The sequence below is a fragment of the Silurus meridionalis genome, chromosome 10 (assembly GCF_014805685.1).
Source record: "Silurus meridionalis isolate SWU-2019-XX chromosome 10, ASM1480568v1, whole genome shotgun sequence".
Lineage (NCBI taxonomy): Eukaryota > Metazoa > Chordata > Actinopteri > Siluriformes > Siluridae > Silurus > Silurus meridionalis.
This window is the reverse complement of record NC_060893.1, coordinates 10537773-10562583: the sequence shown is the minus strand read 5'-3', so window position 1 is coordinate 10562583 and position 24811 is coordinate 10537773. Positions and strand designations below refer to the sequence as shown.

At 39.4% G+C, this 24811-nt stretch overlaps 2 protein-coding genes across 4 annotated transcripts in view; one reads left to right on the top strand and one right to left on the bottom strand.

Annotated features, from left to right (window-relative positions):
• The window catches only part of tmem266 (transmembrane protein 266), a 47410-nt gene extending 37037 nt beyond the window's left edge, over positions 1–10373 (top strand). For all 3 annotated transcript variants that reach the window (XM_046860318.1, XM_046860317.1, XM_046860316.1), the window contains 4 exons: positions 94–209; positions 2248–2440; positions 8416–8478; positions 9507–10373. In XM_046860318.1, the coding sequence (XP_046716274.1) occupies positions 94–209; positions 2248–2440; positions 8416–8478; positions 9507–10132 (998 nt within the window). In that variant the 3' untranslated portion in view covers positions 10133–10373. The remainder of the gene's footprint in view (positions 1–93; positions 210–2247; positions 2441–8415; positions 8479–9506) is intronic.
• Positions 10374–11504: 1131 nt separating this feature from the next.
• etfa (electron transfer flavoprotein subunit alpha) overlaps positions 11505–24811 on the bottom strand; it is a 13732-nt gene continuing 425 nt past the window's right edge. The window contains exons 2-12 of the mRNA XM_046859681.1: positions 23169–23318; positions 23003–23084; positions 22188–22270; positions 18819–18918; positions 17990–18097; positions 17720–17821; positions 17389–17457; positions 17179–17261; positions 13881–13946; positions 12908–12988; positions 11505–11869 (exon numbers count right to left, since the gene is read on the bottom strand). Of these exons, the coding sequence (XP_046715637.1) occupies positions 11834–11869; positions 12908–12988; positions 13881–13946; positions 17179–17261; positions 17389–17457; positions 17720–17821; positions 17990–18097; positions 18819–18918; positions 22188–22270; positions 23003–23084; positions 23169–23318 (960 nt within the window). The 3' untranslated portion in view covers positions 11505–11833. The remainder of the gene's footprint in view (positions 11870–12907; positions 12989–13880; positions 13947–17178; positions 17262–17388; positions 17458–17719; positions 17822–17989; positions 18098–18818; positions 18919–22187; positions 22271–23002; positions 23085–23168; positions 23319–24811) is intronic.

Sequence of the window (24811 nt, the reverse complement as noted above, 5' to 3'; positions counted from 1 at the left end):
TAATTGACTTGTTATCGGAGATGTATATCAGACGTGACATATAACAAATAGCCTTTCCTGTTCTGCCCTTTTCCTGTCTCCCTGTGGCTGTAGCGTACGTGCTGCAGGTGAAGGTGGAGATGGAGATGGAGCTTCAGCAGTATGAGAAGGCTAAAGCTGTGCGGGAGGAGCAGCTCGAGAGGCTCACGCAGATTTGTCAAGAGCAGGCGGTGAGACACACATCTCCTTTTATTCTTTTCTTACACTATACACAATATGAACAAAGTTTGGATGCGGTCACATTCATTTTTATTAGACTTAAACCTGTTCCAGCATGACAATGCCCCTGTGCACAAAGCCAGCTCCATAAAGAAGCTTAAAATAGTTTGCATGGGTTGGAGTGAAGATCTTGAATGGCCTGCTCTAGAGCTCAGAACTCAACTATATTAAACACCTTTGGGATGAATTGGAACGCAGACTACACCCCAGGCCTCTTCACCCTACATCGGTACCTGATATTATTGTCGCTGTATGAGCACAAATTTCAGCAACCTCACTCCAAAATCTGGTGGAACATCTTACCAGAAGAGTGGAGGTTATCATATCAGCAAAAAGCACATACAAACCTTATCTTCAGGTGTCCACAAACCTTTTTTTGTTCATATAGTGTATGAATCACAGTCCCCAGCAATGCATTGCGTATATTTGTGTGGATAGATGTGTTGGCAAAACACAAAATATTTGTGTATATGTAATCCGCAGAATTGAAATTAAGAACTACTTCGTTATTGTACATTGATAATGTGTCTGTACACCAACAGAGGGCAGCAGTGCCACATAGAACCGAAAACACCACCGTTAAACGAGAGCTTTTTTCATCATTTATGATTTGTTTAGGACAAACCATTATTGTATTAAAACCTAAATTCCTAAAATATTTTACATTCATAATGATTTTTAAAATTCCTTTCTAAAAATCATATAATGTAAGTGAACTGCTTCAATACTTTCTGATGGTGGGTTCTGTTTTATAAAGACAGTCATTATTTTACATGAAAATCTGAAATGTTTGCAATACTTAATAAAAGTTTGTATGCTTCGCTTTTTAAGTAGATTAAAAATATATACACAAAAAAGTTTGAAGATCATCCTAAAAGAAAACAATGCACATGCAACAATAATGTCCTATTCTGAAAGGGAAATTTAAACTTTGATATGATGATGGAGGGTCTGTGAAACTTACGAAGGACATAACACAATGTCTCTGCTTTCCTTGTTTTGTCCTAAGGGAAATCTTTTGCCCAAGGCCATATGTTACATGACTGAGGCAATTGTGTCGAGCTTTCCAGTCAGATAAGAGCTAAAGTCTCATCTATTTCAGCAAGTTTTATCTAACCAATCAATAGTGAAAGAGCTCATACATCATAGGAATGTGTTGCTTTTGTAGGGAGGAAAAAAAAAAAGACAGATTAGATACTGAGAGCAATGTCCAAACGCAGGCTCTGTGGGGAACTGACATGAGGCTCGTCAATATGTGCATGCAGGTCAGAGTAAATGTCATTAGAGCATTGATTAGGTACAGTGAGTGGTGCTTAATATGCTAAATGAATGTAAAGGCTCACCTTGGGTGATCTCCAGCTCTGTAACAATAAAAGAAATGCACAATCACAGCATAATTAAACAATGACAGGAAAGTGTGAACTGATCTGAGCTCTGACCTCATCTTTACTGAACACTGACTGCTGTCGAGAAAAACCTTCTAATCCAATTATTATGTATTATTTAGCTTGTATTTTAATCAAACTAACTTAGAGAGTAATTAATGGAACATATGTAGCTAATAATCAGTGTAGAATTTATGAGATACCATAAATGTAACATAAATAGCTTGATTAAACCTATTTAGCCTATTTACTCCATGTAAAATTAAACTTATACCAACACAGAGTAAAATAGGGCTTGACTGAGGTTATATGTTTATGGGGATAAAAGAGACTGTAGGCCTTGGAGAGGATATGGGAGAGTCAGAACTAGGTGAAGGCATAAAAGGAAGATAATTGTTGGAAGAAAGAACAGGGCAGGTGGGAGAGTAATCAGTAGCAGACCTATAGGAAGGATAAGGGAGGATGGAAGTGTTGGTACAGGTGTGTAAGTTTGCTTTGAGACAATGTCTGTTGTGAAAAGCGCTATAGAAATAAACTTGACTTGATCTGTAGAGATCCGTAGCTCTGTCATGTGTAATGCGATTTTCTGTTCCTGCGTCTTCAGTTTGAAATCAGGCAGTTACGAGCTCACCTGGCTCAGCAGGATCTGGACCTGGTGGCAGAGCGTGAGGCAGCTATGCAGATCCACCATGTTTGGGGAAAGCAGAGCAGCAGCTTTCAGGAGGTGGATGGACTCGGACCCGTAGCCTCCGACACTGAGGGCAGAGGCAAGAGGAGAGAGCCAGGAGCTCCGACAGGTAATGACTTCAGAGTACACTTTGTGTCTAAGAGTGCTGCAGGTTAGGGTCTTGTGTTTGGATGGGTTTTAGGAAGACAAATAAATAACAACAGCACTTGGTGTTCTGTTTCTCATTCATTATTGGCAAACTGGTCACCAGTGCGATGTCTCGCATGAAGAAAACACTTTGGATTCGATTTAGATAAAAGACTGTCGGACTATCGGTTAACCAGCTTAGACTAACTGCAATTTAATTACTGCCAATTAAATGAGTTACTGGTGACGATCACATTGGGAGAAAATAAAATGAAAATGATAACATTATTAGCCCATTATCACCATATTCACTAAAATATTACATTATTAACCATTTGCAATATACACCGATCAGGCCTAACATTATGACATTATATCGTTATGACCAGTAAGTGAATAATGCTGATTATCTCTTTATAATGTTTAGAAAGTAAACATTTTGTCCTCATAGTTGTTGTGTTAGAAGCAACCCAGCCATTAGGGAGGCACAAGCCAGTGCATTCTTAGTGCCGGTCCCAAGCCCGGGTAAATGGGGAGGGTTGCGTTAGGAAGGGCATCCAGCGTAAAACACGTGCCAAATCAAATATGCGGATCACAAATGAGAATTTCATACCGGATCGGTCGAGGCCCGGGTTAACAACGACCGCCACAGGTATCGTTAGCCGACAGGGTACCGGTGGAAATTGGGCTACTGTTGGCCGAAGGAGGAGAAGGAGAGGAGGAAGACGTCTACAGAGACGGCAGGGAAAGGAGCAGTGTAGGAGAGTGGAGTTTCGGGTTGGTACTTTAAATGTTGGTACTATGACGGGTAAAGGGAGAGGTAGCTGATATGATGGAGAGGAGAAAGGTAGATATGTTGTGTGTTCAGGAGACCAAGTGGAAAGGGAGTAAGGCCAGGAACATTGGAGGTGGGTTTAAACTGTTTTATCATGGTGTGGATGGAAAGAGAAATGGTGTAGGGGTGATTCTGAAGGAAGAGTACAGTAAGAGTGTAGTGGAGGTGAAGAGAGTTTCTGATAGGGTGATGATCGTGAAGGTGGAAGTTGAAGGATGATGATAAATGTCATCAGTGCCTATGCTCCACAAGTTGGCTGTGAGATGGAGGAGAAGGAAAGATTCTGGAGTGAATTAGATGAAGTGGTAGATGGTGTACCTAGGAAAGAACGGTTAGTGATTGGGGCGGACTTTAATGGGCATGTGGGTGAAGGGAACAGAGGTGATGAGGAGGTGATGGGTAGGTATGGTTTTAAGGAGAGGAATGTGGAAGGGCAGATGGTGGTAGATTTTGCTAAAAGGATGGAAATGGCAGTGGTGAACACTTATTTTAAAAGAAGGAGGATCATAGGGTGGCGTATAAGAGTGGAGGAAGGTGCACACAGGTGGACTATGTGCTATGCAGGAGATGCAACCTGAAGGAGATTGGCGACTGTAAGGTGTTGGCAGGGGACAGTGTAGCTAGACAGCATAGGATGGTGGTCTGTAGGATGGTTTTGGAGGCGAGGATGAAGAGGAGGAGAGTGAGGACTGAAAGAAGAATAAGATGGTGGAAACTGAAGGAGGAAGAGTGTAGTGTGAGGTTCAGGGAAGAGGTCAGAGAGAGGCTCAGTGGTGTTAAGGAGGTGTTGGATGATTGGGCAACTACTGCAGGAGTGATGAGGGAGGCAGCTAGAAAAGTACTTGGTGTGACATCTGGAAATAGAAAGGAAGACAAGGAGACGTGGTGGTGGAATGAGGAAGTGCAGGAGAGCATAAGGAGAAAGAGGTTGGCAAAACAGAAGTGGGATAGACAGAGTGATGAGAAAAGTAGGCAGGAGTACAAGGAGATGCGGCAGCAGGTTAAGAGGGATGTGGCGAAAGCCAAGGAAAAGGCATATGAGGAGCTGTATGAGAGGTTGGACACTAAGGAAGGAGAAAAGGATTTGTACCGATTGGCCAGGCAGAGGGACCGAGCTGGAAAGGATGTACTGCAAGTTAGAGCAGTAAAGGATGGAGAGGGAAATGTGTTGACTAGTGAGGAGAGTGTGTTGAGAAGGTGGAGGGAGTATTTTGAGCAGCTGATGAATGAGGAAAATCAGAGAGAGAGAAGGTTGGATGATGTGGAGATGGTGAAGCAGGATGTAGATAAGATTAGTAAGGAGGAAGTGAGAGCAGCGATTAAGAGGATGAAGATTGGAAAGTCGGTTGGACCAGATGACATACCGGTGGAAGCGTGGAGATGTTTAGGAGAGATGGCAGTGGGGTTTTTGACCAGATTGTTTAACAGGATTTTGGAAGGTGAGAAGATGCCTGAGGAATGGAGAAAGAGTGTGCTGGTACCGATCTTTAAGCATAAAGGAGATGTGCAGACCTGCAGTAACTACAGGGGTATTAAGTTGATCAGTCACACCATGAAGTTATGGGAAAGAGTAGTGGAAGCCAGGCTGAGAGAAGAGGTGACCATCTGTGAGCAACAGTATGGTTTCATGCCGAGGAAGAGCACCACAGATGCCATATTTGCTTTGAGAATGTTGATGGAGAAGTATAGAGAAGGACAGAAGGAATTGCATTGTGTATTTGTGGATTTAGAGAAGGCGACGACAGGGTGCCAAGAGAGGAGTTGTGGTACTGTATGAGGAAGTCAGGTGTGTCGGAGAAGTATGTAAGGGTGGTGCAGGACATGTATGAGGACAGTGTGACGGCAGTGAAGTGTGCAGTAGGTACGACAGACTGGTTTAGAGTGAAGGTTGGACTGCATCAAGGATCGGCCCTGAGCCCTTTCCTGTTTGCAGTGGTGATGGACAGGTTGACGGACGAGGTCAGACAGGAGTCTCCTGGACTATGATGTTTATGGATGATATTGTGATTTGTTGTGAGAGTAGGGAGCAGGTTGAGAAGAGCCTGGAGAGGTGGAGATATGCACTGGAGAGAAGGGGAATGAAACTCAGTAGGAGTAAGACAGAGTACATGTGTGAATGAGAGGGAGGGCAGTGGAGTGGTGCGGTTGCAGGAGAAGAGCTTCAGAAGGTGGAGGAATTCAGGTACCTGGGTTCAACAGTGCAAAGTAATGGAGAGTGTGTTAGAGAAGTGAAGAAAAGAGTGCAGGCAGGGTGGAGTGGGTGGAGAAGAGTGACAGGAGTGATTTGTGATAGTAGGGTATCTGCAAAATTGAAAGGGAAAGTTTATAGGACTGTGGTGAGACCTGCGATGTTGTATGGTTTAGAGACAGTGGCATTGAGTAAAAGACAGGAGGTGGAGCTGGAGGTAGCAGAGCTAAAGATGTTGAGGTTTTCGTTGGGAGTGACGAGGATGGATAAGATTAGAAATGAGTTTATTAGAGGGACAGCATGTAGGATGTTTTGGTGACAAGGTGAGGGAGGCGAGATTGAGATGGTTTGGTCATGTGCAGAGGAGGGACATAAATTATATTGGTAGAAGAATGCTGAGGATGGAGCCACCAGGTAGGAGGAAAAGAGGAAGGCCAAAAAGGAGGTTCATGGATGTGGTGAGGGAAGACATGCAGGTAGTTGGTGTAAAAGAGGCAGATGTAGAGGACAGGGTGGTGTGGAGACGGATGATCCGCTGTGGCGACCCCTAATGGGAGCAGCCGAAAGAAGAAGAAGAAGAAGAAGAAGAAGTTGTTGTGTTAGAAGCAGGAAAAATGGGCGAGCGTAAGGATTTGCGCAAGTTTCACAAGGGCCAAATTGTGATGGCTGGGTGACTGGGGCAGAGCATCTCCAAAACTGCAGCTGTTGTGGGATGTTCCTGGTCTGCAGCGGACAGTATCTATCAAAAGTGGTCCAAGGAAGGAATAGTGGTGAATCGGCGACAGGGTCATGGCCGGACAAGGCTCATTGATTCACGTGGAGAGTGAAGGTTGACCCGTGTGGTCCGATCCAAAACAATATTAGGCAGGTGGTCATAATGTAATGCCTGATCGGTGTATAATGGCTATTTGTGGTGCGCTGTAAAACGATTGGCATCCTCAAGATTAATCTTAGACAAAAATATGAGAAATATACCTTTTCAACAGTGTTTTTGCTCAAAGTGGCATGCACGTTAAATTGAACTGGACTTTAAATAAAATAAATGTATAACAAATATTATATATATTTTTTTAACAAAACCATTTGTCACAGTTATGAGCTCTCCAATAGTTGTAATAAACCTGTGTTGAAGAGGATGCGAGTTTATTTTACCCTTCACATGCAGTAAGGAGGATGGGCACAGGGGGCAAAAAAGGATCATGGTAACACCACCTCGATGCCAAAGAATTTGTGAAAGGAAGCATTTTCTAACCACCAACATAAACACCTGGATTTCTCAAGACACCACTAGAACTTTAACTAAGGTTCTGTGGGCATAAATAGAACAGTAAGGGTGAAGATGGCCAGACAGAAGGACGGAATGTTACTGACAGCAGTTGAATAGTACAGAGCAAGAATAGTGTGTGAATTACATTGTCAGAGGTTCTGGGTTAATATCCTGTTTTCAATCAAATGTTGAGTTTCTGTTGTATTCTCTTGGCTTTGTGGGGAAAAGAAAGTCTTCTAAAAGCACTCTTTCAAAATCTAAAATATAATAACAAATTGCACAAAAAACACAACAAACTGCATATCATTTTGTGAACTCTGCGGTAAGTTGCTTAAAATGCGAATGAAAACATGGCACATATCACTTCCACTTGACTGAGCGTAACAAACATTGTTGCACGCTGGCTGTGTTGTGCGCATGATGTCAGCTTACATTGGGATCTGAACAGCTACAGCTGACATCCTAAACTCACCCACAGTGCTCTGTGCATTGGGCCATGTTACTCCTAAAAGCGTACTTAGATATGGCATAAACATCTGTTCCTTTCACCTGAAAAAACCACAATGGGCTGCCAGCAAGCTACACTCTGGCCCCCAGAGGATTGTGGGAGCAGGACCCTGGCATGTGGCTTTTTCTAATCAGAAGAGTGACTGGACAGAAAGGGCTGTTGGAGTGGCGCCTGACCTCAGGGGAGCGTTCAGTGAAAGACAAGAGAGAGCTAAAGTAGCCTGAGGCTGTGTGTTTTAGTGGCCAAGTCTTATTCACGTCATAGCGAGAGTGGGCGAGAGATCCCGGATACAAAGACTCTCTTTTTGATGTGTGCCAGTGCTTCCCAGTGACATAATGAATGTTCAGAATGTTCAGATTTATTGCCATTTTCTGCATCCAAAAGACTCTAAGACTCACTTGTTTAAAATTATTGCTTCGAATGTCCCCTTATTTCCACCAGAGAAATTCTTCACATTTTGAGAGCAGATAGGAAAAGTAAATAAAGGGGCCGATAGCATGATCAGGTTCTGACAGACCATAAAATTCATAGCCAGATGAACGGCTCAAGCTGTCAGAGCGTGGGGTCAAAGCTCAGAGCACACACCATAACACTACAGGAGCATTAAATCACCCGAATCTGCCTCAGTGCTTTCACTCTTTCACTCCCGCACACTCTTTCCCTTACGCTCCCCATCTTACTCTTTCTCCAGTCTCACTCAGAATTAAGAATAAAAGTAGACAGCTTTAACACAGTCTGCGCTCCTCCTTCTCCTCATGGGTTATTTATCCCAGAGTGATTGTCTTGCTGGTGTTTTAGGCCACTACATCTCTCCTCCTGGGCCACTGTCATATAAATAATTTAAACATTAAAAAATGAATGACAAAGGCATTTGGAGAAGGTTTGTGTCTCCAGGGATGAAGGAGTGGCACTTAAAGAGTGGCAGCTTTCCCGTTCTGCTGAGTAGATCATAAGCCATCTCACTTATCCAGAGTCTGCCACCTATGCTCCAGTGTTACCTGGCCCACTCGAAGCTACAATAGTGTACCGTATTCATTACAGAATCACAGATTATGTGTAATGCGTGTTTGAGCAAAACAGAATGCTTTTCCACTGTGAAATTATAAGTAGTTATAATCTGTTATTATGCCATGTGATTGACTGCTTTTGTTTCATTTCAGAAAACATCGCTCAAGATGACATGAACAATTACATCAGCCAGTATTACAGTGAGCCAAGTAGTGGTAAGAAACATATTGATATGAGCACAATGCATGTATTTTATGCTTGATCTATAGTAAGGAAAATGCAATAAAAAAAGCTCTATCGTCTGGGGACTGAGTAATGGAATACATATGATACATTAGCCATCTTCTGGATTCCACACACAGGAGACTGAGAGCATGGCTGGTCCTGCTCTCTAAATAGGAAGGACTTCCTGCTTTCTTTCTTGTGAAGTGAAAAAAATCTGTGGGCATCTGCTAGCTCATGTGAAATCCTATTAAACATTCCCATCAATGTGTAGTATGCTGGCTTATAATGCTGCGTGAGCAGCAGTTTGGAAAATAAAAGACAGGAGAGTGTCTGGGAGGAAGTACATCAACTTCATATGTGCTCAGTAAACATCACATTCCCACACCATGAGCATGAGTATGGCATAAATTCCTTTAACACAGTTCTGGTGTAGACTGTCCACTATTTATTAAAATGTGGCTGTGTCCATTCAGCCAAAAGAGCATTAAAAACATCAGCTACTTGTGTCAGGTGAAAAAGCCTAGTGTTAAACATGGTTGAATCAGAACTCCGGGCAGACAATGAATGTTCAGAATTGATTGAGTTCTTCCACATCAACCTTGTCAAACCCTTTCTATTAGCTTTGTTAAATTGCCCAGTTGCTTTGTATACATTGGTACTGTTGTGCTGGAAGAGGCCACTTAGTAGGCCACTGAAGGCTGTAATGCTACAGCATACAAAGCCTTTGTAGACAATTGTAAACTGTGGCAACAGTTTGGGAAATGTTTTTCCAGCCAGACAAACTGAAGAACCCTTAGTGATTCTAGATTTAACATATGTCTCTTGTACGGGCCGATCCAGCAGACAAGCTACTGTAGTTTAAATTGCTGAATTAAAGAAGTTAATGCTCAATGGGTCAGGACTGTTTTTTAAACAAAAGGGGGACCAACACAATATTAGGCAAGTGGTCATAATTTTATTGGCTGGTCAGAGTATATTAAACTTAAAAAAAAAAATGTAGCTTTTGTTTTTGTTGCAGATATTGGGGTTCCAGAGCCAGGTGCACGCATTATAACTACTACAGCCATAGACGTGCACCTGCCCACAAACCCATGCCAGCTGCCTCCATCTCTGGTGAGTGCTGATGGACCAGGCAGCTCAGTGAGCGAGGCTCCCAGCAGCACAGTGTCATGCTCTAGCTGCAGCTTCTCAGCACGCCAGCACAGCATCAGCAGCCATACACTGGCCTCCAGCAGTGAGTGTAGCTCCACCGTACGTGAGGCCTCCACCTCTGACTATAGCGGCCAGCACTGTTGTCCACCGCCTTACTGCAGTCCACTGACACTGGGCACACAGGGTGGAGGGCACAACCCCAGTGCTGTGGTCCAGGAACTTCTCTCATCCCTGTCTGAGGACTCATGTTTAGCCCAGAAGGGCAGAGTGAACCCGCTTAACCTGAAGCTCCCCAGTCCAGCCGGCTCAGCTAAAGCCAGCCCCGAGCTGGAGCACAGGGTCAATATTTACAATAAGAGGAACCAAGAGAGCATGGCTGTGTTCCAAACCAAGCCACTGATCCACCTGCAGGGAAATGAACCATTGCTGGATGAGAAGTACAGACTCATGGAACCTGCAGATGCTCCACTGACTCGCATGCCGGACACGTAGGGCATGGAGTACAGCGGCATGGCCACCATCACCAGCTAAAGCAGCTTCCCTCTCTGTCTCTCTCTCTCAGCCAGCACTGTTCACTTAGACTCCCAGGCTTCTTGCCATGTAGAAGTGTACACTGAGCAACATGCTAAGGACTTTGCTTTCAGTTGCCTTTTCCATTGAGGTTTTCTATCTTCATGGCAAGGAATTGTCTGCACATGTCCGTCCTCTCTCTCCTCTCCCCCTCCCTCTCTCTCTCCTCCCCCCCCTCCTCTCTCTCTCCTCCCCTCGCTCTCTCTATCTCTCTATCTCTCTCTCTCTCTCTCTCTCTAACTCAGCAAAACACAAACAATGTGTGTCCCTCCTGCCAAAATTGCACAACCTTCCAGAGCCCAGGGAGAGGCACATTGGGAGCCATCACTGGAACATTCATCAGGAATTTCCTACTTCAATGTTCGTCCGTGTTCGGTGACCGTCTGAAACCAGCAACGGGATATAAACGCACTTGAGCTTTCAGACAGCCACGTAGTATAGAAATGAGGCGGGAATACTTGTGATTCTTTATGTGTTCTTATTTCAGGGTTTGGTTGAGGTAATGGGTCAACGAGGTAACAGTTTTTATTCGTTTTATTTATATGAATAACATCACAATGTACAGTAAAGGCCTACTGATCCGACTGCTGCAGGGTTACATTTGATCTGTGTTCAAATGTGTCGAGCTGTGTTACTCAGCCAAATTTCTTACCTTTGCCTTTCTTACTGATGCTAACGTTTGTATTCAAAACTCTATGACTGGAACCAAGCATGCAAACAAAGTATTAATAAAAATAAAAAAAACTGCTTAGATTTGACTTTGAGAACATTTCAGGAATAAAATATTAGAAGGTTTTTAATGGGGAATGATGGGTGAGAATGTTGCCATAACTCCTAACATTGACCCTATCCTTACAGCATGAGAATGAATTTTCTGCTTTTGATTAAGGCTGACTAATCCTGTATTGTTAATTAAGGCGTTTTATATAACTGATAATGGGATAAATTGCAAAGCAAATAAAAGTTGGTAAATTTATTGAATCCCTTGGTTTTCTGCATTTGTTTAAGTAGAGTCATGTGAAGTGTTTAAATATTACTGCTTTTCTGGAAAATGTAAACAGGGAAAGATGATCAGACTGTGACTGTTTTGCAAAACAGAGTTTTGTTTATTTTAATGATTTATTCCAAGTCTAAACCAGACAACTAAATGTGAAATTAGCTTATTTTGTCTAATTGCACTGAAATGCAGGAGCATGTCCATTAATAAAAAGCAATTTAAACCTGATTTACAATTATGTATCACACTTTTCTTTCATGAAGCGAGCTTTAAATAAAAATCTAACAAAAAAAGGACTGATATTGGATTGATATTTATTACATGATGCAAATAGTAAGTGTGTGTAGTTGTTATGCAAAGTCTGAGGCAAAGTCCAAAACATTGCTATTGGCAAATTAAATCAGACATCAAAAATATACTGACCACATTATGATGTTATTAGATACAGCAACATGACATGTAGACTCCTGAAAACTTTACCTAAATAAAGAAAGGCCTGATGTGAGAATCAGGAGGGATGAATGCAGGAGGTGTGACATTTCCTAGCTCATTCATAAGGCATGTGTCCAGCACAGTTACAGAGAAGGCTCCTGTGAATGTTCCAGTTACAAGCTGTGTAATGAATTTTACTTCTTCAGAGCCTCGATCATCTCTGGGACAGCCTATATGTGGGTATTTAAAACAAACAAAAAAATTAATATATATAAATAATTGTGCAAATCATATTAAACTAGATTAAACTTGTGTGAAGCACTGTATCAGAAAGAGAATCAGAATCTGTCCTATACGCTCAATTTTCATTAAAAGGTTTACCAGCAAAATACCATTCAATTAGTTTGAAATAGTAGTTATGCAAAGCAACTGTAAAACAATATCACCTGAATATATCCCCTGGATCACTTTTCAGTTTAAGGAAGAGGAGAAAGCCCATGTATATTAATCAGTTATCTGAGGAGTAATCAGGTGTAAACTGATCGGTGAGCAACTCCTTCGGTCTATCATTACCGATCACTTCCCCAGAGTTTGCACACACACCTGCACCAAGCACTACACAGCCTAAATAAAACATGAACGACAGGGCAAACACGTGAAGATAAATGCTGCAAGGTTTACAGGCGCTAAACACCCACAACGGGCAGGTACTAGAGTGTGTGGCAACCCTCTGCCTTCTGCACTTTGTATGCCACTGTAAAACCACAGGAGCCAATGGGCCATGTAAAGCACTGGCAAAGGGGCAGTGAAAATAAAGGTGAAAGTCTACACCTTAAACACTTGCAGCAACTATCAATTACTTTTCTGGTGTGAAGGAGGAAAAGATGTATGTTATGTCTACCTTGCCCTCACTTTAATGGCCCCAGTATAAGAGCAGACTCTTCTGATTAATGCAGGTCAATAATTCAGCAGAAGCACATTTCCATTAGTTGGAATAATGCATGCTGCAAAATTTATCAAGAAAAACAGGAGCTTTCATTTCCCCAGTCTTTCTGCATTTCTGTCTGCTGACTGGAAGTGATAAGGTATACTTGGCACTACAGGAACCAGTAGCCAGTGGAGTCTGATTACACTACATTTACGTGCAATGCCCCTTTAAAGAGTTTTTTTTTTTTTTTTTTTTTTAGGATAAATCCTCCTTATGATTAAAACCATAATAATGTGTTTGATGATGCTTTTCTGTGCTATTAACTAAGAGACACATTTACCTTGAATAAATCAGCAACCAAGCCGAAATCTGCAACTTGGAAAATAGGGGCCTCAGGATCCTTGTTGATTGCAACAATTGTCTGGAAAAAAGGATAACAGGTTTCAGACAGTACGACTGTGCAGGCAAGAGTTTCCCTGATTAACTGAAATTACTGAACAGACAAACAAAAGTATTTTTTTTAAAGGTATACTGTGACCATAAAATACTTTCAGGCTCAATAAATAAGTAATACAACAAAATTAAGCACTGACATTACAGTTTTAATTCATGCAACACATTTAAGGTGTGAAACATCAGTGAAAGAAGTCATTCCCTGTCATCTCACATTAATAAGACAATGAAACTGAGAAACAGAGCCCCAAATACTTTCCTGTGCCAGTAAATACAGTTACAGTTGCACCTATGATTGTTGCAAAGTGCTGGGACTGGAGACTTCTTTCAAACAAAAAGCTAAATAAACAATTCACATGAAGCTTTAACGCTTCAATTTTTTTTATCCTTTTTAATTACAGTTCGATGCAGTTGAATTAACGCCTTCTGATTAATTGTATCCGAGCAGCAGTACCATATAAGCGTTATATATATATATATATATATATATATATATATATATATATAAAGTACCATATAAAAATTTTAATTTAGAGAATTAATTATCTGCAAATGAAGCAGGTGCATCAGCTAAAATATAGGTGGTCTGTTAGATACTGAAGTACAGTCACAAAGAGCTGCACTGACAACACACAAATCAGGCAGAAAATGCATGTGAATAATACATGCAGGTAAAAAGCTCCTGCAGATCACATTTAGAATTGCTCTCCAGTTGAACACACCGTCAAGTTCAATATAAAAAAGACTTGGGACAGACACTCTGGAAGATTCAGAAGTGCTACTGGGCAACAGACTCTTCACTAGCTACTTCTATTACAGCTAATTCTAGAGAGCAGCATATATAATTTACATTATCTTACCTTACTGTCCTTCATTCCAGCAAGATGCTGGATAGCTCCAGAAATTCCAACTGCAATGTACAGCTCCTGTGCACAAAGCATATTTGGGTGTAAATGTCATCTGCAGTATAATTCATTTATCTTCAACCAAGCAGGTGTCAGTGATTTGTGTTAAAAACAATTTTCGATTTACCCGTTATTAGCCTAAACATTCCCCTAATTAAGCTATCAACATGAATTATAGTTATCTCTTTAACTCTATTCATTACCATGACAGTAATGAATAATTTTAGAATAGAATAACTCATTTAATAAGCTTTCAGGGCCCAACTGAGCTCTTCCCTAATCAGTTCCTGCCTTAGGCAGAAATATGGCAGGTACAAATGTGCTACTTAAATGCAGAATAATAAATGTGACTGCTGCCTGCAACTAGCCCTTATGAAAGCTAAATAACTGCATGCAGCAACCCCAGATCTGTAATTAATGAAAGTGGAAGTTATAATTTTTGGAATAAACATAATATTTAATTGAAAAGAAATGGCAGTTATAAAGATGGTTGGCGCAGGCCTTACGCAACCACACACACACACACACACACACACACACACACACACACACACACACACACACACACACACACACACACACACACACACAATAAGGGAAATCAGGGAAAATAAGTGTTTGAACACCCTGCTATTTTGCAAGTTCTCCCACTTAGAAATCATGGAGGAGTCTGAAATTGTCATCGTAGGTGCATGTCCACTGTGAGAGACATAATCTAAAAAAAAAAAAAATCCAGAAATCAGAATGTAGGATTTTTTTAACTATTTATTTGTATGATACAGCTGCAAATAAGTATTTGAACACCTGAGAAAGTCAATGTTAATATTTGGTACAGTAGCCTTTTTTTGCAATTACAGAGGTCAAACATTTCCTGTAGTTTTTCACCAGGTTTGCACACACTGCAGGAGGGAATTTGGCCCACTCCCCCACACAGATCTTCTCTAGATCAGTCAGGTTTCTGGCCTGTCGCTGAGAAACACGGAGTTTGAGCTTTCTCCAAAGATTCTCTATTGGGTTTAGGTCTGGAGACTGGCTAGAGCATGATGCTGGCATGGAGACTGGCCAGAGCATGATGCTACCACCCCCATGCTTCACAGTAGGGATGGTGTTCTTGGGATGGTACTCATCATTCTTTTTCCTCCAAACACATTTAGTGAAATTATGACCCAAAATTTCTATTTTGGTCTCAGCTTACCACATGACTTTCTCCCATGACTCCTCTGGATCATCCAAATGGTCATTGGCAAACTTAAGACGTGCCTGGACATGTGCTGGTTTAAGCAGGGGAACCTTCCGTGCCATGCATGATTTCAAACCATGACGTCTTAGTGTATTACCAACAGTAACCTTGGAAACGGTGGTCCCAGCTCTTTTCAGGTCATTGACCAGCTCCTCCTGTGTAGTTCTGGGCTGATTTCTCACCTTCCTTAGGATCATTGAGACCCCACGAGGTGAGATCTTGCATGGAGCCCCAGTCCGAGGGAGATTGACAGTCATGTTTAGCTTCTTCCATTTTCTAATGATTGCTCCAACAGTGGACCTTTTTTCACCAAGCTGCTTAGTAATTTCCCCGTAGCCCTTTCCAGCCTTGTGGAGGTGTACAATTTTGTCTCTAGTGTCTTTGGACAGCTCTTTGGTCTTGGCCATGTTAGTAGTTGGATTCTTACTGATTGTATGGGGTGGACAGGTGTCTTTATGCAGCTAACGACCTCAAACAGGTGCATTTAATTTAGGATAATAAATGTAGTGGAGGTGGACATTTTAAAGGCAGACTAACAGGTCTTTGAGGGTCAGAATTCTAGCCGATAGACAGGTGTTCAAATACTTATTTGCAGCCGTATCATACAAATAAATAGTTTAAAAATCATATATTGTTATTTCTGGATTTTTTTTTTAGATTATGTCTCTCACAGTGGACTTGCACCTACGATGACAATTTCAGACCCCTCCATGATTTCTAAGTGGGAGAACTTGCAAAATAGCAGGGTGTTCAAATACTTATTTATTATTATACACACACACACACACACACACACACACACACACACACACACACATATATATATATGGCACATCAGTGAAATACCAGCGACCCCACCTGAACATTTCTAGAGCCAGAACAGCCTTTACAAGTAATCCCTCAAAAGCAGACTCTTAACGGGGTGTAGACCATAGGAGCCCCCACCATTCCTTTTGCCTCTTTCACCACCCCTGGCCCCCAGGGATGAGCTCTCAGCTTAATGCACTGGCCTATGAATATTTTAGTGCTGTTTAATGTGACTGCCATGCTTTCCCAGGAGCACAGCATCAATTTGTGAACACACAGGCAGCCTCAGTCCTAAAAGCCAGGCCACATTTAACTGTAACAAGGCCAGGCAAATACAGTAGTTTGTTCCAGACTCTCTTACTCGAATCCATACAGAGACACAATCGTAGAAGAGTCTGAAAGAAAAGTTTGATGTTTAAATCTGAAACGCACAACAAAAGAACCTGGAGGGTTTATTCAAGAATGTGGACTAAATGTATTTTATTAGTTAACAGTTTACCGACTAGGTGAAGTGTGATTGATAAGACATATATAAATCTAAGTTTTGACTTGATTTTTTTTTTCCACCATACAAAACAGAAACAAAAGTAATAAAAATAAAATAAAAAAATAAAAAATTATAATCTAATTTAATTATTGATCCCCTTTTTTATTTATTTATTTTTTTTATTACTGGTCATCTAGTTAAAATGTATATTTTTACAAGTGTTCTTTCACAATGATTACAAATACAAAAACACCATGGAGCATCTGACAAGCTTGTCAAAACATTTGGTGAGCTGGGTTTGAAACTGGGTTGCCTGATTTGAGCCGAGGGCAGACATTCACAGCAGTCTGCTCCACTAATGGCTCTGGTAAATCATTTAGGAGCCTGAATGTGCCATTAACTACATTACGGCAGCTCCAAGCCGCTCTAATGTGTAGATAATGACAGTTGGGAGGTCCCACTTGAACCAGATAATGGAAAATTAACCTTTTTAAAAGGCAACAAGAATCCATCTTTATCCGACTACAAAAAAGACCGCTGGCTTGAAAGTTAAAGCAATCTATCATATACATCAGACATCATAGTAGATACAGAGAAAAATGCCTTCTGATGGATTTTGGGTGCGTTATCTCATGTTTATAAACAGTATGTATGAGCATTAGAAGTCTTTTGGAAATGAGTAAATAGAAGAAAGTTAATCTGCAAATAGTGTTACTTACAGGGGCTACAATCTTTCCTGTCTGTCCAACCTGCAAGTCATTGGGGACATATCCAGCATCTACTGCAGCTCTGGAGGCACCAACTTGTGAAATTAAAGTATATAATATTTAGTGTCATGACCACCAAACAAATAGGAAAAGTCAGATAATAATTATTCTCAAACATATCATGAACTATTTCTTTAGTAAGAAAAATATAACCCTACATACCAGCAGCATTTAATCTGTCAGCCAGGTCATAAAGCAGCTTGAAGTTTTCACCACTCTTTAGACCTCGGCCTGTTAGGGAAAAAAAAAACAGAAGGCATACGTTCATATAGTATAACATTATTGACAAGATTATGACCCTTGTCAAATCAATACTGGCTTGCTTTTCACCCTATTGATTGACCACACTCAAAAATTATGAGTAATATTCAGCATCCTGACACACATTTGTGTTTTGAATTTAATGGATTAGGTTCAAATGAAACAGACTCATCACACTGAACATCAGCAATCTCCTAGTAGAACACGGTTGCGCTTATGAGCAATCTCGTACCTCCAGACACAACAACCTTGGCACTGGTGAGCTCAGGCCGGTCACTCTTAGTCAGATTCTGCTCTAGCCATTCAGATATGCCAGCAGGACCAGCAGTAGACACTACAACAGAAGCAAAAGCGGTTTATAACCAGCAAACTCTCATTTATACTTATACTAATTGCACTTGTAAGGAAAAAAAAAGCTGTGGATCATCAATTAAAAATTCCAATGGAAATATTAGCAACTAATATAAAAAAAAGTTCTACAGGATCAGTCTTACTGAAGTACCTTGTTCTGATGTTGCACTTCCTCCTTGTTTAGCAGGTTCGAAAGAAGTCCCTCTTACTGTAAAGACCTTGACTTTTTCATTGCACTTGACAGTACTAAGGGCATTTCCTAAGGTAAACACAATATAGAGATTTCAGAAATGTACACTGTCATATAATATTTTTTCCTAAACACTGCACATTTGAAACAATCTCGATTTCTATTAGTTCAGAAGAAACAGACATTCATGTGTAATTGCAGCGCTGCACTGTTCAATGAACTAAATGCTTTAACAGAACTTGAGCTCCTCTAATTTATCATCTTTTTTTTTTTTTTTGTTTGAACATTCATATAAAATAGCCCTTATGGAAAATGTGAGTGAAAAGTGTATTATTGTAGGCCAGGTTTACATTTTAGTGAATGGCCATTTAAAAATAATTTACAGTACAAAGCAAATGCGCCATGTGAAAAATGTTGCAAGTAGATTGCAAAAATGAAGCACATATATAACTGCCAGAAGATAAAGTGGTTAAGGACAGCATTTATTGCACATACTTATGCTGTCCGATTTTCAGAGACTTTTGGGACATAATTAGTGAAACTCTGGTCGAAAGGGCAATAAGCAACAATTTTAAAAATATGATTTTTTTTCGGTGAAAATCTGATTTAATACATGGGAGTGAGTCATTAGTTGCATATTTATCCAAAAGTAGTAAATCATATGAACAAGCACAGGAATGTTCTAGTGAGAAGGACAAGAGAAACATGGTGTGAATTGGAATACGTTCAATACACATTATACACACCAGTTAATTAAAATGATTACAGAATGATTCAACTTCACAGTTACCTGCATAAATTGTCCTCACAAACGTGTCAGGGGATTTGATCTCTATGATGTCGGAGATCGGAGCAACATCCAGCTTAGAAGCCACCCTGGGAAGAAGATTCTGAAAAGGATACCACAATTACGTTTAGAAATATGTAATAGAAATTGTACAAGAAAAATTGAAATAATTTAGGGGATAGTGGCTTAAAATGCACTTTAGAATGGTCAGCATGGCCATAAGATCAGTACTCAGTACCACATTCTTTCTTTAATGTGCAATGATATACTCATTCCACTAAAAACTCAACTCATGGAAAAATCTAAAGTCATAATATCTTAATATTTACCAAGTACAAGTTGCTGCTCTTTATAATGTTTGGGTGATGGACGTTAAAGAAGACACTGTTAGGACAAAGATTCTACATGGTATTGATTTTGTGTCATATTGCCTAAATAACCAGCATCATGAAGAACAAAGAACAATCAAAACAATTTATCTGGATGTTCTTCTGGAAAAGTATCTACCAGTGTTTAATTTTTTTTTTTCAACAATCCTGAAGTTTTAAGACATGCTAGAGAAATCTTTGTATGATTTTGTATTGTATGATGAGTCACAGTTTCACTTTACTGGGCTTTGGTTTTTAAAGCACCATGTTTACCAGAAACACAATACCACTTATTACCCTGAGAGCACCTTTACAATAGTGAAGTACGTGTTGATATGTTTCATCAGCAGCAACATGGTGAAAAAGAGGTGTACTATCCATTAGGACACTGATGCCAAGCAAACTGACAAAGCTACACTGGAGTGGTTTAAACCTAAAAACCTTATAACCCAAACATATCCCAGCAGACTTGGGGCTATAAATGCATACAAAAAACATAGCTTTACAAAGTATTTAATCAGGGGAAATATCTGCAACCAAATAAATGTCTGCCTTTTTCTGTTTATGTAACTCGTGTCAACATTTAAAAATAAAGAATTTTGCACTTTCAAACATGTGCCAATCAAATGGCAAGATTTTCAATGAAGTCCAATTCAGTTCCAGGTACAAACACTAGAAAATGTAAAAAAGTTCAGACGGGGTGAACCTCTGCAGGACACTGAATTTAACATAACTTGTCTATCACTCATTTCACTAGTAGGCAAACTTCATACTTCAAGAACCAGTGTAGGCTACTAGAATAATGAACCATGAATTAAATGCATAACCTGGTCTCCTGTCTATGGGTTGAGTAGATTTCCATAATTATATAGATTTCAGATGGTAATGGAGCAAAAATACAGGTTCAGGCTCTGCAATGTGTAAAAACGTCCATGATCTTAAACCTCAGACAGAACACAAACATCCTGCCTGAGAGGGGTAAAAAAAAAAAAAAAAGTCTGGATGTGAAAAATATCACATAGTGGTACCTCAAGTGTTTCATATAGTGACATAATGAAACCAAATCCACCACTTAAAAAATCCATCATATGAAATACATCTAGCCAGTGAGGAATTTGAGACTAATATATCTATTTGGTCTGGGGTTACACTGCACAAGATACTGTTAAATGTATTACAATTGAATTTAAATACCATTAGATCTGCCGGCTGACAGTTTGGCTGCAGAATGACAAATCGCTCTGCATATAATGGTGGGCTGGGCTTCACTTCACTTACTTCAGACTTCTCAAACAATTCAGATAAAGGGTAAAGTCTAACACAACATTAACTATGTAGTGTCAGACATGATTCATATCCCATTTATATTCCACAATAAACCCATTGAGAATAACTATAACAGATCAGATAAAAGTTACATGCTGAATGTTGTAACCTGCCAGCACGAAAAATAAGGAAAAAATAAAATAAAAAACAAAAACATAGCAATGAAAGTGGGGGTTATTTAATAGTTAGAATAAAACATGCAGACTGTACAGTAATTCACAGAGCGCTAATACCAGTGCAACCCATTCATGATCCAGAATCTATTCACGTGAAAGCCATAAAAATAAAATAAGCCTCGTAAAAAAAAAAAAAAAATTTAAATGTGGTCAGATTTCTGTATCGGCATTCCATGTCAAAACTTTGATTTCACGACATAAATGTAACTAAACTTTAAGTGTATAATGTGATTTTCTTTCATAAAAAGACATTTTTTGTGGACACCTGACCATGAGATTCATATTCGTATATTTAACATCCCATTCCACATTTAGTCTGCAATAGCAAGGGTGTAAGGAAAATTAGGTACTGATGTGGGGTAGGGAGGCATATCAAAGATGTTCAACAGAGCTCTATCGCTAAAGATCTTCCACTCCAACCCATGTCTTCAAGGAGATGGCTTTGTGAACAGGAGCACTGTCAACTCAAGTAAAGGAAAAGTTTAATTCTACCACGTCCAAAGGCTTCCCATACAATTGTGTGCCTTCAACAGTTTGGACAAGAACCATTTAAGGATAAAGTTCTTAGGTCAGGTCTCCCAGTACCTTCATCCATATAGTGTATTTAACCAAACTTAAGCTTATACACTAAGGCTGCTGCTATCGATTATTTTATCAATCGAGTATTCTAACGATTATTCCATCGAATAATTAGATAAGAAGTACTTTTTCTTTATTGAAGAGCAAAACTATATAAGAAAGAAAAATAAGACGGGTCTCTTAAAATGAACAAGTAATTTGTTTGTTTTATAGGAGAAATTAAAATTTTTATTGCTGAAATTCATACAAAAATATCTGTGAAAACTAAACCCATTTAGTGCATTTAAATACAAATACAGTGCCTTCAAAAAGTCCCTCTGCAGTGGCCGCTCTTTATTATTCTCACTCGTATTTATTTATTTATTAAATATCGCACAGTATTGATATGTCGATATATATTCTTTTCTTGTCTCCGGATAAGCTGTTTGAAATGTTCCACACACTAAATCCATGTATTTATCGTCAGCTTTCTAAATGTGCTCCACTCTCTACTCTACTCCGCCAATGCGGATTTTTTTAATACACTGTATATAAATAAAAATATCAAAATATATTTCAAATGACTTTAAAAACGGTAACCGCACTGTACAGTTTTCAATTGTACAGTCTTCTCGCTGTTTTCTCTCCATTCCTCCATTTTTTATTCTGCAGCATCTTCTGTGTTTACTTGTCCAGAGCGCTACAGTGTTCAGCAGGTGGTGTGTAATAATGGTTCATGGGAAACACGGTGCTCCGTGCGTAGTTAAATGGACTAAACCTTTTTGGGTTTTTTTGTAATCGAATTACTTGTGGAATTGTTTCAGCCCTATTACACACTAATGTTTTAACAAAATGACATTATTCCTGTATACTTATATGCTGCCATTTTTAGTGTAGGATAATAAATAAATAAATAAATAAATAAAATAAAATAAATTATTTACCTTTCCAAAAGCAGATGCTCCAGCACAGATGTGTGTAAATTTGAATTGTTGCTGGGTTGCCAAGATGAGAGGTGTCAACTCCTCTATGGGGGGGGGGAAAGGGAACAAGAATTATTTTACACTGAATCCAGAAATAAGCCACAACTGATCAAAATCTTCCAACAGTCTAATTGCCATTATTCATGCCAAAAATATGATTGAAGAAACAGGATTGCTTTATTCTGCTGATTTGACACTTAGTCCCTACAATCAAATACCCAAAAAAGCTAAGTGGTTATACATGCATTATAGTTGTGTCCCTGGTCATTTAAACTCTACTATGTTTTAGATCCTTATAAACATTTTTACTAGTTTATTAAATTACTGAGTTAGACCAAAGGCTAATTGCTGCATCACATATCTCCAAGGTCCCTGGGTCGATCCTGAGCTTGCACCTGTATAGACTTTTTGTGCAAGTTTTTGCATAGGTTTCCTACCAAAAACACACCAGTAGGCAGACGGGCTGTTGAAAATGCCCAAGTGTTGAACGCCTTATGTGAGTAAGTGTGTACCGTCTAAATGGAAGACTCCCATGCTTTTAGATCAGTTTGGTGATATAGTTATTTTTTTTTATTTTTAGTTTAGAGAAGACAACCAAATTAAAATACAGAAATCAGATAAACAAAAACAAATTCGGTTTTGACATTTGCACATTTTAATATTTGACCAGCAGGACAACAGCAACAAGAATAAAAAAAATATTTATCACCGATTCCCCTCAAATGCAAAAAAAATATTTGTTGTTTTTTTCTTTAAGCTTGTATATAATACTTCACCTGGTAACAATCCTTTGTAGGCATCATGCTGTGCAACCAGAACCTTTTTAACGCCCTCAACCTGTGAAAGTTGCTCTGCCACCTGCACACAAACATTACAGCAATCTGAAAAAAGACCTTAAATCTGTGATAATTAAATTATGACTGGATAAGAATGCCCATATACCTTTGCACAGTCCGTTCCAGCAATGAGACAAGACACTTCCCCGCCGAGTTTGTTGGCTGCTGTGATAGCACTAAGAGTGATGGGTGTCAAGGTGTCATTGTTGTGCTCCGCAACAACCAGTGTGCTCTGAAACCTCTGGATCAGGCCCGACTGTGGAGAGAAAATAATCATACATAATAATAAATAAATAAATAAATAAATAAATAAACAAACAAACAAACAAACACTGATGTAAGCTGCAAGAAATAAATAAAATAATGCGTTGTTTTCCAGCAATATAAAATTTCCCCAACCATAAAATGTTGTTTACACAGCAAACAGTGGACTCCAGACTATGCTCAGCTTATTATCTACGAGACAAAATAAACGACCAGAGCAGTTATTGTGGACAAATTTTAACACGAAATCTGCTTTAGAACATGATATATATTTCCGCAGAGTATAAGGACGAGAAGGTGACAGACCTGGACAGTCAAAACATCTAAAGCAGATCTTTTTAGATAGAAATTATCTTATATTGGCAAACACTTCAAGCGGGAAGCTGAAAAGCATTCTGAGCAGACCAATATCTAAAAGTCTTTAAAAAATAATTAATTAAGTAAGTAATTGATACAATAAATAAAACTATTAAAGTAATTCAGGGTGGGTTTTTCCTTGGACTGGTCCAACATCTTTTCTATCATCTGTTTAAAAAAAAAAAAACATTAACCCATAAAATACCTGGTTCACTGTTACCTTGCATTCTGTTTCATTTTCTTGTAAATTTTGTAAGGCAAAAATAATACGAACAAAAAAATAAAAGGGCTGCAGGGATAAATCGGGTTGTCCAGTTTTTCATTCGGCTGGTTTCTATTGCAGCCGAAGGTATTAAATTAGGCAAATCTAGAGCAGGTTAATGAATGTCAAGCAATATCACATAAATCATGTAAATAACAAGCAAATTTAGAGAAGGTACGAAGGAAATATAATGTAAACAAATATGGGTTTATCAGGACATCTGTAAATGGAAGAGTGACAGCTGAAATCAGATAGCTGTCATGGCTGTTACCAAATCAATCCAAATCAGGGTAGTTTAAGCTGATAGCTGCTGATCGATACTCTGATCAATGCTTACTACACAGGGAATTGCTTATTTTTTTGTTTGGGGGGTTTACACATGTTTGGGAACTAATAAATAACTACAATATTATACTAAAACTGGTTATCAAATAAATACTTAATGTTCAGTCACAGTATATCAGACAGTCAGTATATGGCCTTATAAACTTAAACATCTCTCTATATCTATATCTATCTATCTATCTATCTCTCTCTCTGTCTATATCTATCTGTCTACACACACACACACACACACACACACACACACACACACACACACACACACAGTGAAATAAATAACCTTGACATGTCGCTAATGGCTAACTAGCAGGCAAAGAAGTCAGCTCCGAGTCTTAAAACAAACGCTATACAATTGTCAGTGAATTAAATGGAAATATTATTGGAGATATAAATATGCCTATATATGTTTTAGAGAAATATCTAATATGCATTGTAAGCTGGTGTCAGCGGGGTTAAATAAGTAGGTGAGAGGTAATGCTAGTTACCGGCTTAGCTTTAGCATGTTAGCAACAAACCCCCGCATA